Source organism: Oncorhynchus tshawytscha, linkage group LG19 (assembly GCF_018296145.1).
Source record: "Oncorhynchus tshawytscha isolate Ot180627B linkage group LG19, Otsh_v2.0, whole genome shotgun sequence".
NCBI lineage: Eukaryota > Metazoa > Chordata > Actinopteri > Salmoniformes > Salmonidae > Oncorhynchus > Oncorhynchus tshawytscha.
The window spans coordinates 45221528-45235962 of record NC_056447.1 but is presented as its reverse complement, the minus strand read 5'-3'; the positions used below and the strand labels follow the sequence as shown (position 1 = coordinate 45235962).

Genomic DNA, 14435 nt, shown 5'->3' with positions numbered 1-14435 from the left:
CTGCACATTGCAAATGTATAGTCTTCATTCACAGCTTTACAAAGAGGAAGACAATTATATTCAAAAGAATACAAATGAATGACATTAAATGACAAAATAAATCTTTAATTCCTTTATGGTATCAAATCATTTGTACTTTATCACAGTAACACCACTAAAATAACAACATATCCCACTAACACGATTTTATGTTGTAATATAAAAAAAACAGTTTGTGGGATAGAGGTTCATACACAGTTTCCAAAACTAACAATCTAAAGATGATTATTGTTACTTTCATCACATACTGGCTGCAGAAATGTATTAACCATTAGATTTATCCCCACATACAACCATTTCAAGGCAATTCATTGATAATCCACACTGAGCAGTTCATTCATAAATCACAGGTTCAATGTCATTTTAGAAGTTAAGATAAACCCAAACATCTTGAAAGCTATACATTCAGTATAGGCCCTAATATTTAAAAACTTCAGATAAGGTGACTTAACATGGACTTAAGTCAATCAAAAAATACTTTAGTCCATGTTTTAACGACTTAAGTCCATGTTAAGTCTGTTTATTTCAAGTCTAAATTGGCACCAATGTTCAGTATCTAACAGTACATAACTTTTGAAGGATCTCTTTAACATGAACAAAATGTAGTCCGTTTCACTAAGAAACAGCCTTATTCATGTAAGTACAGTAAGTGAATCCATAGTCTTAGGAGCAAATTAAACATGTAATATTCAGCAAAATGTAAATGGGTTCCCATGGCTGGTTGAAGCAGCTGAAATGCCTGGCAGGTCTAATCAGTGTCTTCACTGTCAAACACGTTATTCTGGAAGGAAGAAAAGACAGAATTACAGAGTGTAGAAAACAATACATTGTTTTCCCCTGTTCATTTTTCTATCTTTTCGGAATATCATCCACTTTAAGCTGCTATTCCCCTTACACTCTCCTGACAGACGACCCTGCTCCGGTTCTGCAGTACTCACCCAGCCCCCGTGTTTCTTCACCCAGGCCGTGTGGTGCTCCTGGAGGTAGCGTGTCCCAAAGCCCATGGCCCGGCTCATGGGGTGGAGGTCCAGGGCAGATAGCTTGCTAGTCACCTCGCAGGCCAGGGCAATCTTCTCCCTCTGGACCCTCTCCTCCTTCTCAGGGGCAGGGCAGCCTGTCCGGGCTACAGGACCATCACTCTCTACCCCCGTCACACCCTGGAGCAGGGTGGAGGTCACCGTCTCAAACAGACTGTAAGTGAAGGAAGTCTGGAGGTGCCTCTGCAAGATGTGGTTACTCATGATCTGAGATGGTGGAGGGAGGGTGAAAGGACGGGGAAGGAGGGTGCCGGGAGGGTGAGGTCAGCAAGAGTTTGGGTAGAGGGAGTTGAGAAGAAGGGAGACATTTGAACACATAATTGTGAAAGAAGAGTGTACTGTACCTGGTCTTGGACAGAGCCATATACCATATTTGGTATTTTTGCATTCGTAACATATAGAGTACTATATACTGTTAATGAGAGTCAAGGGATGTTTGACTATGGAATAAGGACATCTTGTGGTGATAAATGGAGCTGATCGTGGACTACAGGAAAAGGAGGGACAAACAGGCCCGCATTAACATCAACAGGGCTGTAGTGGAGCAGGTCGAGAGTTTCAAGTTCCTTGGTGTCCACATCACCAACGAACTATCATGGTCCAAACACATCAAGACAGTTGTGAAGCAGGCATGACAACACCTTTTCCCCCCAGGAGACTGAAAAGATTTGGCATGGGTCCCCAGATCCTCAAAAAGTTATACAGCTGCACCATTGAGAGCATCCTGACCGGTTGCATCACCACCTGGTATGGCATCTAACTGTAAGGCGCTACAGAGGGTAGTGCGTACTGCCCAGTACATCACTTTTGCATTTTTTATTTATTTCACCTTTATTTAACCAGGTAGGCCAGTTGAGAACAAGTTCTCAATTACAACTGCGACCTGGTCAAAATAAAGCAAAGCAGTGTGACAAAAACAACAACACAGAGTAACACATGAACAAACGTACAGTCAATAATACAATAGAAAAATCTATGTACAGTGTTCGCAAATGTAGAAGAGTAGGGAGGTAAGGCAATAAATAGGCCATGGAAGCGAAATAATTACAATCTAGCATTAACACTGGAGTGATAGATGTGCAGATGACGATGTGCAAGTAGAGATACTGGGGTGCAAAAGAGCAAGAGGATAAGTAACAATATGGGGATGAGGTAGTTGGGTGTGCTATTTACAGATTGGATGTGTACAGGTACAGTGATTGGTAAGCTGCTCTGACAGCTGATGCTTAAAGTTAGAGAGGGAGATATAAGACTCCAGCTCCAGTGATTTTTTTCAATTCATTCCAGTCATTGGCAGCAGAGTACTGGAAGGAAAGGCGGCCAGAGGAAGTGTTTGCTTTGGGAATGACCAGTGAAATACACCTGCTGGAGCGCGTGCTACGGGTGGGTGTTGCTATGGTGACCAGTGAGCTGAGATAAGGTGGGGCTTTACCTAACATAAACTTATAGATGACCTGGAGCCAGTGGGTTTGGCGACGAATATGCAGTGAGGGCCAGCCAACGTGAGCATACAGGTCGTAGTGGTGGGTAGTATATGGGGCTTTGGTGACAAAACGGATTTCACTGTGATAGACTACACCCAATTTTCTGAGTAGAGTGTTGGAGGCTATTTTGTAAATGACATCGCCGAAGTCAGGGATCGGTTAGGATAGTCAGTTTTACGAGGGTATGTTTGGCAGCATGAGTGAAGGAGGCTTTGTTGCGAAATAGGAAGCCGTTTCTAGATTTAATTTTGGATTGGAGATGCTTAATGTGAGTCTGGAAGGTGAGTTTACAGTCTAACCAGACACCTAGGTATTTGTAGTTTTCCACATATTCTAAGTCAGAACTGTCCAGAGTAGTGATGCTAGTCAGGTGGGAGGGTGCGGGCAGAGCGGTTGAAGAGCATGCATTTAGTTTTACTAAAGCAGTTGGAGGCCATGGAAGGAGTGTTGTATGGCATTGAAACTCGTTTGGAGGTTTGTTAGCACAGTGTCCAAATAAGGGTCAGATGTATACAGAATGGTGTCATCTGCGTAGAGGTGGATCAGAGAATCACCAGCAGCAAGAGCGACATCACTAATATATACAGAGAAAAGAGTCGGCCTGAGAATCGAACCCTGTGGCACCCCACACCCCCATAGAGACTGCCAGAGGTCCACCAATTTGACACACTGAACTCTATCAGAGAAGTAGTTGGTGAACCAAGCAAGGCAGTCATTTGAGAAACCAAGGCTATTGAGTCTACCGATAAGAATGTTGTGATTGACAGAGTCGAAAGCCTTGGCCAGGTCAATGAAGACAGCTGCACAGTACTGTCTTTTATCGATGGCGGTTATGATATCGTTTAGGACCTTGAGCGTGGCTGAGGTGCACCCATGGCCAACTCGGAAACCATATTGCATAGTGGAGAAGGTACGGTGGGATTCGGTGATGGTCGGTGATCTGTTTGTTAACTTGGCTTTCGAAGATTTTAGGTCTATAACAGTTTGGGTCTAGAGTGTCTCCCCCTTTGAAGAGGGGGATGACCGCGGGATGACCGCGGCAGCTTTCCAATCATTGGGGTTCTCAGACAATACAAAAGAGAGGTTGAGCAGGCTAGTAATAGGGGTTGCAACAATTTCGAAGGATAATTTTAGAAAGAGAGGGTCCAGATTGTCTAGCCCAGCTGATTTGTAGGGATCCAGATTTTGCAGCTCTTTCAGAACATCAGCTGTGTGGATTTGGGTGAAGGAGAAGCGGGGTAGGGCTTGGGCAAGTTGCTGCAGAAGGTGCTGAGATGTTGGCCGGGGTAGGGGTAGCCAGGTGGAAAGCATGGCCAGCCGTAGAAAAATGCTTATTGAAATTCTCGATTATCGTAGATTTATCGCTGGTGACAAAGTTTCTTATCCTCAGTGCAGTGGGCAGCTGGGAGGAGGTGCTCTTATTCTCCATGTGTCCCAAAACTTTTGGGAATTCGTGCTACAGGATGCAAATTTCTGTTTGAAAAAGCTAGCCTTCGCTTTCCTAACTGACTGAGTATATTGGTTCCTGACTTCCCTGAAAAGGTGCATATCGCGGGGCTATTCGATACTAAATGCAGAACGCCACAGGATGTTTTTATGCCGGTCAAGGGCAGTCAGGTCTGGAGTGAACCAAGAGCTATATCTGTTCTTAGTTCTACATTTTTTTTGATCTGGGCATGCTTATTTAAGATGGAGAGGAAAGCACTTTTAAAGAGCAACCAGGCATCCTCTACTGATGGGATGAGGTCAATATCTTACCCGGGCCAGGTCGATTAGAAAGGCCTGCTCGCTGAAGTGTTTTAGGGAGCGTTTGACAGCGGACCAAATACACACGCAGGCAATGAGGCAATGATCGTTGAGATCCTGGTTGAAGACAGCAGAGGTGTATTTAGAGGGCAAGTTGGTCAGGATGATATCTAAGATGGTGCCCATGGTTACAGATTTAGGGTTGTACCTAGTAGGTTCACTGATAATTTGTGTGAGATTGAGGGCATCTAGCTTAGATTGTAGGACGCCCGGGGTGTTAAACATGTCCCAGTTTAGGTCACCTAACAGTACGAACTCTGAAGATAGATGGGGGCAATCAATTCACATATGGTGTCCAGGTCACAGCTGGGGGCTGAATGGGGTCTATAACAAGCGGCAATGGTGAGAGACTTGTTTCTGGAAAGGTGGATTTTTAAAAGTAGAAGCTCGAATTGTTTGGGCACAGACCTGGATAGTAAGACAGAACTCTGCAGGCTATCTCTGCAGTAGATTGCAACTTCACCCCCCTTGGCAGTTCTATCTTGTCGGAAAATGGTATAGTTATGGATGGAAATGTCAGGATTTTTGGTGGCCTTCCTAAGCCAGGATTCAGACAAGCCTAGGACATCCGGTTTGACGGAGTGTGCTAAAGTGTGCTAATAAAACAAAGTTAGGGAGGAGGCTTCTAATGTTAACATGCATGAAACCAAGGCTTTTACGGTTACAGAAGTCAACAAATGAGAGCGCCTGTGGAATGGGAGTGGAGCTAGGTGCTGCAGGGCCTGGGTTAACCTCTACATCACCAGAGGGGCAGAGGAGGAGGATAAGGGTATGGCTAAAGGCTATAAGAACTGGTCGTCTAGTGCTTTCAGGAAAAAAAAGAGTAAAAGGAGAAGATTTCTGGGCGTGGAAGAATAGATTCAAGGCATAATGTACATACAAGGGTATGGTAGGATGTGAATACAGTGGAGGTAAACCTAGGCATTGAGTGACGATGAGAGGTTTTGTCTCTAGAGGCACCATTTAAACCAGGTGAGGTCACCACATGTGTGGGGGGGTGGAACAAAAGGGCTAGCTAAGGCAAAGCCCCATCCTATTTCAGCTCGCTGGTCACCATAGCAGCACCCACTCGTAGCACACGCTCCAGCAGGTATATCTCACTGGCCACCCCCAAAGCCAATTCCTCCTTTGGTCGCCTTTCCTTCCAGTTCTCTGCTGCCACTGACTGGAACGAACTGCAAAAAAAAAATCACTGAAGCTGGAGATTCCCATCTCCCTCACTAGCTTTAAGAACCAGCTGTCAGAGCAGCTCACAGATCACTGCACCCGTTCATAGTCCATCTGTATACAGCCCATCTATCTACCTCATTCCCATACTGTATTTATTTATTTTGCTCCTTTTGCACCACAGTATCTCTACTTGCACATCCATATTTTGCACATCTACCATTCCAGTGTTTAATTGCCATATTGTAATTACTTCACCACCATACTTATTATTAATTTCCCAAGCTTTAAACATCCCAAGGAGCACTGTGCAAGCGATAATATTCAAATGGAAGGAGTATCAGACCACTGCAAATCTACCAAGACCTGGCCGTCCCTCTAAACTTTCAGCTCATACAAGGAGAAGACTGATCAGAGATGCAGCCAAGAGGCCCATGATCACTCTGGATGAACTGCAGAGATCTACAGCTGAGGTGGGAGACTCTGTCCATAGGACAACAATCAGTCGTATATTGCACAAATCTGGCCTTTATGGAAGAGTGGCAAGAAGAAAGCCATTTCTTAAAGATATCCATAAAAAGTGTTGTTTAAAGTTTGCCACAAGCCACCTGGGAGACACACCAAACATGTGGAAGAAGGTGCTCTGGTCAGATGAAACCAAAATTGAACTTTTTGGCAACAATGCAAAACGTTATGTTTGGCGTAAAAGCAACACAGCTCATCACCCTGAACACACCATCCCCACTGTCAAACATGGTGGTGGCAGCATCATGGTTTGGGCCTGCTTTTCTTCAGCAGGGACAGGGAAGATGGTTAAAATTGATGGGAAGATGGATGGAGCCAAATACAGGACCATTCTGGAAGAAAACCTGATGGAGTCTGCAAAAGACCTGAGACTGGGACGGAGATTTGTCTTCCAACAAGACAAGGATCCAAAACATAAAGCAAAATCTACAATGGAATGGTTCAAAAATAAACATATCCAGGTGTTAGAATGGCCAAGTCAAAGTCCAGACCTGAATCCAATCGAGAATCTGTGGAAAGAACTGAAAACTGCTGTTCACAAATGCTCTCCATCCAACCTCACTGAGCTCGAGCTGTTTTGCAAGGAGGAATGGGAAAAAATGTCAGTCTCTCAATGTGCAAAACTGATAGAGACATACCCCAAGCGACTTACAGCGGTAATCGCAGCAAAAGGTGGCGCTACAAAGTATTAACTTAAGGGGGCTGAATAATTTTGCACGCCCAATTTTTCAGTTTTTGATTTGTTAAAAAAGTTTGAAATATCCAATAAATGTCGTTCCACTTCATGATTGTGTCCCACTTGTTGTTGATTCTTCACAAAAAAAGACAGTTTTATATCTTTATGTTTGAAGCCTGAAATGTGGCAAAAGGTCGCAAAGTTCAAGGGGGCCGAATACTTTCGCAAGGCACTGTATATATATATACTGCTCAAAAAAATAAAGGGAACACTTAAACAACACAATGTAACTCCAAGTCAATCACACTTCTGTGAAATCAAACTGTCCACTTAGGAAGCAACACTTATTGACAATAAATTTCACATGCTGTTGTGCAAATGGAATAGACAACAGGTGGAAATTATAGGCAATTAGTAAGACACCCCCAATAAAGGAGTGGTTCTGCAGGTGGTGACCAGACCACATCTCTGTTCCTATGCTTCCTGGCTGATGTTTTGGTCACTTTTGAATGCTGGCGGTGCTTTCACTCTAGTGGTAGCATGAGACGGAGTCTACAACCCACACAAGTGGCTCAGGTAGTGCAGCTCATCCAGGATGGAACATCAATGCGAGCTGTGGCAAGAAGGTTTGCTGTGTCTGTCAGCGTAGTGTCCAGAGCATGGAGGCGCTACCAGGAGACAGGCCAGTACATCAGGAGACGTGGAGGAGGCCGTAGGAGGGCAACAAACAAGCAACAGGACCGCTACCTCCGCCTTTGTGCAAGGCGGAGCAGGAGGAGCACTGCCAGAGCCCTGCAAAATGACCTCCAGCAGGCCACAAATGTGCATGTATCTGCTCAAACGGTCAGAAACAGACACCATGAGGGTGGAATGAGGGCCCGACGTCCACAGGTTGGGGTTGTGCTTACAGCCCAACACCGTGCAGCACATTTGACATTTGCCAGAGAACACCAAGATTGGCAAATTCGCCACTGGCGCCCTGTGCTCTTCACAGATGAAAGCAGGTTCACACTGAGCACATGTGACAGACGTGACAGTCTGGAGACGCCGTGGAGAACGTTCTGCTGCCTGCAACATCCTCCAGCATGACCGGTTTGGCGGTGGGTCAGTCATGGTGTGGGGTGGCATTTCTTTGGGGGGCCGCACAGCCCTCCATGTGCTCGCCAGAGGTAGCCTGACTGCCATTAGGTACCGAGATGAGATCCTCAGACCCCTTGTGAGATCATATGCTGGTGAGGTTGGCCCTGGGTTCCTCCTAATACAAGACAATACTAGACCTCATGTGGCTGGAGTGTGTCAGCAGTTCCTGCAAGAGGAAGGCATTGATGCTACTGGCCCGCCCGTTCCCCAGACCTGAATCCAATTGAGCACATCTGGGACATCATGTCTCGGCTCCATCCACCAACGCCACGTTGCACCACAGACTGTCCAGGAGTTGGCGGATGCTTTAGTCCAGGTCTGGGAGGAGATCCCTCAGGAGACCATCGCCACCTTATCAGGAGCATGCCCAGGCGTTGTAGGGAGGTCATACAGGCACGTGGAGGCCACACACACTACTGAGCCTCATTTGGACTTGTTTTAAGGACATTACATCAAAGTTGGATCAGCCTGTAGTGTGGTTTTCCACTTTAATTTTGAGTGTGACTCCAAATCCAGACCTCCATGGGTTGATAAATTTGATTTCCATTGATAATTTTTGTGTGATTTTGTTGTCAGCACATTCAACTATGTAAAGAAAAAAGTATTTAATAAGAATATTTCATTCAGATCTAGGATGTGTTATATTAGTGTTCCCTTTATTTTTTTGAGCAGTATATATTGAGCAGGGCTGGAGGCACTACAGTGAAATAAGACAATCACAAACCAAAACAGCAATGGACAAGGCATATTGACATTAGGGACAGGCATGCATAGACTAGTGATCATAGGATCCAGTGAGTAGCTTGGCGAGCTGGAGACACGGCGATTCAGACAGCTAGTGGGCCGAGGCTAGCAGGATAGCAGAAGGGCCTTCGGGGGACGTCGCGAAGGAAGAGGCAAAGCTTCCTGACATCCTGGACCTATATACTAGGCAGTGTCAGAGGAAGGCCCCAAAAAATTGTCAAAGACTCCAGTAATCAAAGTCATTAGACTGTTGTCTCTGCTACCGCACGGCAAGCGGTACTGGAGTGCCAAGTCTAGGACCAAAAGGCTCCTTATAACAGCTAGAACCCCAAAGCCATAAGACTGCTGAACAACTAATCAAATGGCCACTGGACTATTTACATTGCATCCCTTTGTTTTTACACTGCTGCTGTTCATTATCTATGCACAGTCACTTTACAAATTACCTCGACTAACCTGTACCCCCGCACACTGACTCAGTACCGGTGCCCCCTGTATATAGCCTTAGTATTGTTTTGTAAATATCTTGTGTTACTTTTTGATTTAAAAAAAACTTTAGTTTATTTAGTCAATAGTTTCTTAGCTCTATTTCTTGAACAGCATTGTTGGTAAAGGGTTTGTAAGGAAGCATTTCACTGTAAGGTCTACACCAGTTGTATTCAGCATTTCACTAAGGTCTACACCAGTTGTATTCCGCGCATGTGACAAATAAGATTTTATTTGTAATGGGTAGTCCAATTGCATTTGAAACCCTTCCCCTTTCTCCCCATGAAAAGACACACACACCTCCTCATTCAGCTTGTCTCCAGACACCTTCAGCAACTCCACTAGTCTTCGGATGACATCTGCAGGGAGACAAAACCAATCAGTAACTGTCCATTCACATCTGCGGCATCAGAAAGGCACTAAGTTCAAGTTCAACTTCATGCAAATCATTGCATTGCAGTACTTTGAAAGCTACAACTGTAAGGAAAATCACTTAAAGGTGCTACACATATCATTTCTCAGAATGGCTCCCCTATGTGGAAGCTAGGTAAATTGCAACAGCACTTGGCTGTATTCAAAACACATCTCCCCCTACCCACATCCTATTTCCCTGTAACATGGTGGAAACTCATGCTTGAGCCTTTTACTTTCGGTTTTGGTCCACCAGCTTCAAACAGCTATAAAAATATTGTTTTTTGTTATTGAAAAATATATTTCTCAGCGATTTAGATGGTACAATGATTCCCTACACGACTCAGTGCTTGATTTCTCACATAAATTGAAATTGAACAGTGTACAATTTTTGCAACCAGGAAATGACAGAGTGACTTCTACATTGGCCGCTTGAACCATTTTCCACTAGATAACACAGCCACACAGCCATCCCAACAGATGCCGCTCCGGCGGGAGAAATCAATAGTCGAATATCACAGCCAATCACAACACTGGCCGGTAAGTAATACTGTGAAACACTATAATTCCACTATTACTGCACATATATTACGGTCATTTTCTGAAATTACAATGCATCTTTAATAGCACCTTTAATAGATCGAATCCATTTATCATCATAAACGTTATTGTTGTAAGTGTGAAAGAGACCCACCATGTTGATCCTCTGTCCCGTCTGACTCTATGTCGTCTGTTGTGATCTGCACAGAGTCTGCAATCTGAGTCAACCTGTCTGCTACTCCATTCAAGGTTTTGCCCTCTCCTCCTGCAGCTCCAGTAGCTGCTTTACACACACACCACCCACCCACACGCACGCACACCACCCACACGCACCACCCACACACACGCACCCCACACACAGTGTTTTTAGTTGCAGGCGTTACATAAATTTGTATGTTCTAAGTAGCACAATATTCTGTGATCAATCCATATTTTTTACATATAATATTCTATGGTTCCGCACCAGAGGAGGCTGGTGAGAATATCTATAGGAGGCCGGGATAATTGTAACGGTTGGAATGGAATCAACAGAACGGTATCAAACATAAGGAAACCACAGGTTCTATTCCATTCCAGCCATTATAATGAGTGTGTCCTCCTATAGCTCCACATAATGTTCCAGTGCACAGAAACATACCACCACTGTTTTCAACTACCTCTTACCTGCCACTAGGCCATGTCTGGACGGAGCACAACCTCGAAATTTACAGTGTATGGGATCGGTGTCATAAAATCTAGCATTATGCCTGGATGGAGGAGGACCTTCTTTTTGAATGAAGCCTTGAAATTGAGGCATTGGGCCAGACCGCTGCCTCTTCCTTTTGCCACAGTAAGCCATGAGCAGTCGATACTCATCGCTACGTTGGTCCACTCCGCATGCATCCACAGCGGCCCCTGCTGTTGCATGGTTCTCCATCTCACTGCCACGCCACACACAACCTGACAGCCTGGAACACTGCAGGATCTGCAGAATTAAATAAAACATTAAGAAATGTAATGTTGACTTACGTTGGTTGCTAACCATTTTAAAACAATAATCTCTAGTATAAAACAGGCGCCGTTTCCCTCTTCAATAATCTTTCTGGGGGACCCACAGACAGTGCACGGTTTTGTTCCAGCACAGCAGGGTAGGCTATTAACATCTGATTCAAACTATAAAGTGGAATCAGGTGTGACATATTACTGGGCTGGAACAAAATGTTACACAGCATGTGGGTCCCCAGGACCGAACAACACCAAACACTTAGGCCTACAGTGCAAAATTAGCCTCCCTGAAGGCTGTGGTGGACAGTGACAGCGCGTGGGCAAAATCACTAGGGTTGAGCCAAGCCGAGCCAGCAAAAAAAAAAATCCATATTACAACCTATGTGGTGATAATTGCTTTGTTCTCCCTATAACCCATTCATTCATACGCCGCCGTGATGTACAGTACAATAAGGTCGAGACAACAAAAAGACAACACACAGTGGCAGAATAACTACAACTATGTTTGTTTCATCACAAAACTGGAGACCAACATCTATCCACAAAGCAAATATTGCATTAAACAGTTAAATGACCTGCAGCATGGTCAAGAAAGTTAATGTTTTCGACAGTTTACTAAACTACTACTGATCAGGGAGTTACCGCAAGTCAGAACAAAGACAACAGGAGCACTGCCTCCACTATCCAGCAACGTTTCAACTTAAACATCATCAAATCAACTAGGCTACATATGCTTAGTTTAATACACTGAAAACAAACTTAAAGACACCAAAAACAATTTAGTCAAATCGATGTTCTTAAATATCACGTGGCTGTCCATGGTAGGCCTACTGATTTCGGGCTGTGTGTGTGTGTGTGTGTGTCAGTGGAGGCTGCTGAGGGGAGGACAGCTCATTGTAATGAGTATCAAACATGTGGTTTCCATGTGTTTGATAATGTTACATTGACTCCATCCCAGCCATTATTATAAGCCGTCCTCCCCTCAGCAGCCTCCACTGGTGTGTGCGCAGGGTAGCCTAGTGGTTAGAGCGTTGGGCTAGTAACCGGAAGGTTGCAAGTTCAAACCACCAAGCTGACAAGGTACAAATCTGTCGTTCTGCTCCTGAACAGGCAGTTAACCCACTGTTCCTAGGCTGTCATTGAAAATAAGAATTTGTTAGTTAAATAAAGGTAAAGGTAAAAAAAAAAATGTTATTAAATAATAAATAATTGTTTACTCATGCTAGTTGTAGACTAGTTGAACACCAATACCATCCTCCTCTCTGTCATGTTGGGCCAAACGGTCTATGGCGCTGTCATACAGTACACTTTTAGTTTCTGTTTTCATAGGCTACCAAGCTAAAATGCTTGCTAGCCTAACTAGCTAGCTAGTTAACGTGAGTCTACTAGGCTACATATTGAACTTCAATCGTCTCAGGCCAGTGGCACAATATATTAATTTATGGTTAGATAAACGGATGTGATTTGATTGGTGTGAAGCCAAATTCAAACTGGCCTCCCTTACGGGGAGTTTTTCTGCGCCAGGACAACCCACAGTTGAGCTCACCTCAACGCTGATTGTCTAATTACTTTAGATTTTATTTATCAAGGGAGGCCAAATCAAGTGCTTCACCGGCAACATGTCATACTCTTTTGGTCCAGACAGCATCAGATACGTGGGCTACCCATACTGAGACAGAGGGGCGCTGTTTCCCTCGCTCGGGTGATTTTTCCGGTGAAAATTGTGAAAACACAGTGACTAAAGACAAATAATTTTATTGGTCAAATATTTGGGGAAGCCTGGTATGCAAGAATACACGCCACTGGTGGTGGACAAACTTTATTTGATGTTATTTTATTTTTTGGGCCTTCCGTTTTCTCATTTTGGTTCACCATACTACCAGCTTCAGGGAGTTATGAAAGGTGAACGTAACCTTATTTACTCAAGTAGGTAACCCACGTTCGCTGTCTGTAACCGAGCAGCAAATTATTTAGTCTACGTGGCATACTGTATGGCTACAGTAAGTATATTTTTGCATAAGCAATCACATGTAAAGTTTATGCGCTATTTGACTTTCACCATGAAAGTGAAACTAACTTGATATGAAACAATACCGAAACCGTAATAATGGAGTAATCACTTTCTCGTTTTCAAAGTTCTTTGACTGAAAAATCGATGTGGCTGTAGGACAGTCTACACAAATAACATCGACAAAAAAACAAAAGCATACAAATAGTAGGCTAAACCGTAAACACTTACCTATAAATTCTTTCACCAAATATATGATGATGCTTTCACCTTGAATAAGGAACCATAAGTAGATTTGAGATTCATAACGGGACATTCTACTTCCTCCTACACTTTTCTGGTGAAAACTACTCTGTACTGCCACCCCCTGGATGTGATTAACTATATTTATTGGGCGCGTTCCTCTAGTCTGGCTAACACCGAACTCTCATGTCCTCCAGACTTTAGAGTCTGGTATGGCTCTTCGATGTTTTTCTTCTTAATCAGTACCTTCATTGGGACATACACCATCTTGTAGGTGAACCTCAGCAATCTGAGGCAGAAGCGCAGAACTCTGGGAGGCAAGTCATACAGTGCTTTAGTCACTAACAGAGCCAACAGTGGTTTGTGGTAAGTCTCTGCTGTAATCTGCAGGCCAATAAGATATTGGCATAGCCTTTCACATTGCCATGTAATAGCCAACGCCTCCTTCTCCACTTGCGCATACCTTTGCTCCATGTTGGATAAGCTTTGTGAGATATATAGTGCTATTGGACACCACTCTATGTTGTCCTGCATCTGTGTGAGTACCGCCCCTAGCCCAAAGGATGATGCATCTGCTGACACCTTTGTCTTAGCATGGGGACGGTACTGGGCCAACACTCTCTGTGAGGCCAGATCTCCTTTGATTTTGTCAAATTACACCTGTTGCATGTGACCCCATGACCAGTAATTATCATTAAGTCTCTCAGGGGTTTGGTTGTATCTGAAAACTGTGGGAGGAACCCAAATATGTGGCCATTCCTAAGAAGGTCCTGACTTCAGCCACGTTCTGGGGTATGGGCATATCTGTGATGGCGCTGATCTCCTCCCGGGTACAGCTCTATTCCAGCTGCACTGATTTTATGTCCAAGAACAATACCTTTGACTGTGCATAGCTGCATTTTTGATTAAGTGTCAGTCCAGTTTCCTGGAGTCTGGTCTGAACTGCTGGGAGCATTTCATCATGTTCTGTTCTATCCCATCTATCCTCTAGCACGTCGTCCGCGTGGACTATGTTGCCACTCAGCCCATCCATCAGCTGGGACATGTGGACTATGTTGCCACTCAGCCCATCCATCAGCTGGGATGTGTGGACTATGTTGCCACTCAGCCCATCCATCAGCTGGGACATGTGGACTATGTTGCCA

At 44.4% G+C, this 14435-nt stretch overlaps 1 protein-coding gene across 2 annotated transcripts; it reads right to left on the bottom strand.

Annotated features, from left to right (window-relative positions):
- Window positions 1-89: 89 nt before the first annotated feature.
- Window positions 90-13412, bottom strand: LOC112218838 (apoptosis facilitator Bcl-2-like protein 14). Of its 2 annotated transcripts, none has more exons than XM_024380045.2 (6): window positions 13279-13412; window positions 10719-11019; window positions 10210-10338; window positions 9405-9463; window positions 978-1283; window positions 90-820 (listed from the first exon to the last, which is right to left on the bottom strand). In XM_024380045.2, the coding sequence occupies exons 2-6, from the start codon at window positions 10969-10971 to the stop codon at window positions 788-790; spliced, it is 780 nt and encodes a 259-aa protein (XP_024235813.1). In that variant the 5' UTR covers window positions 10972-11019; window positions 13279-13412; the 3' UTR covers window positions 90-787. The 2 variants fall into 2 exon arrangements, with proteins under 2 accessions (XP_024235813.1, XP_024235814.1); XM_024380046.2 differs by having other exon boundaries at window positions 10210-10335.
- Window positions 13413-14435: the final 1023 nt, after the last annotated feature.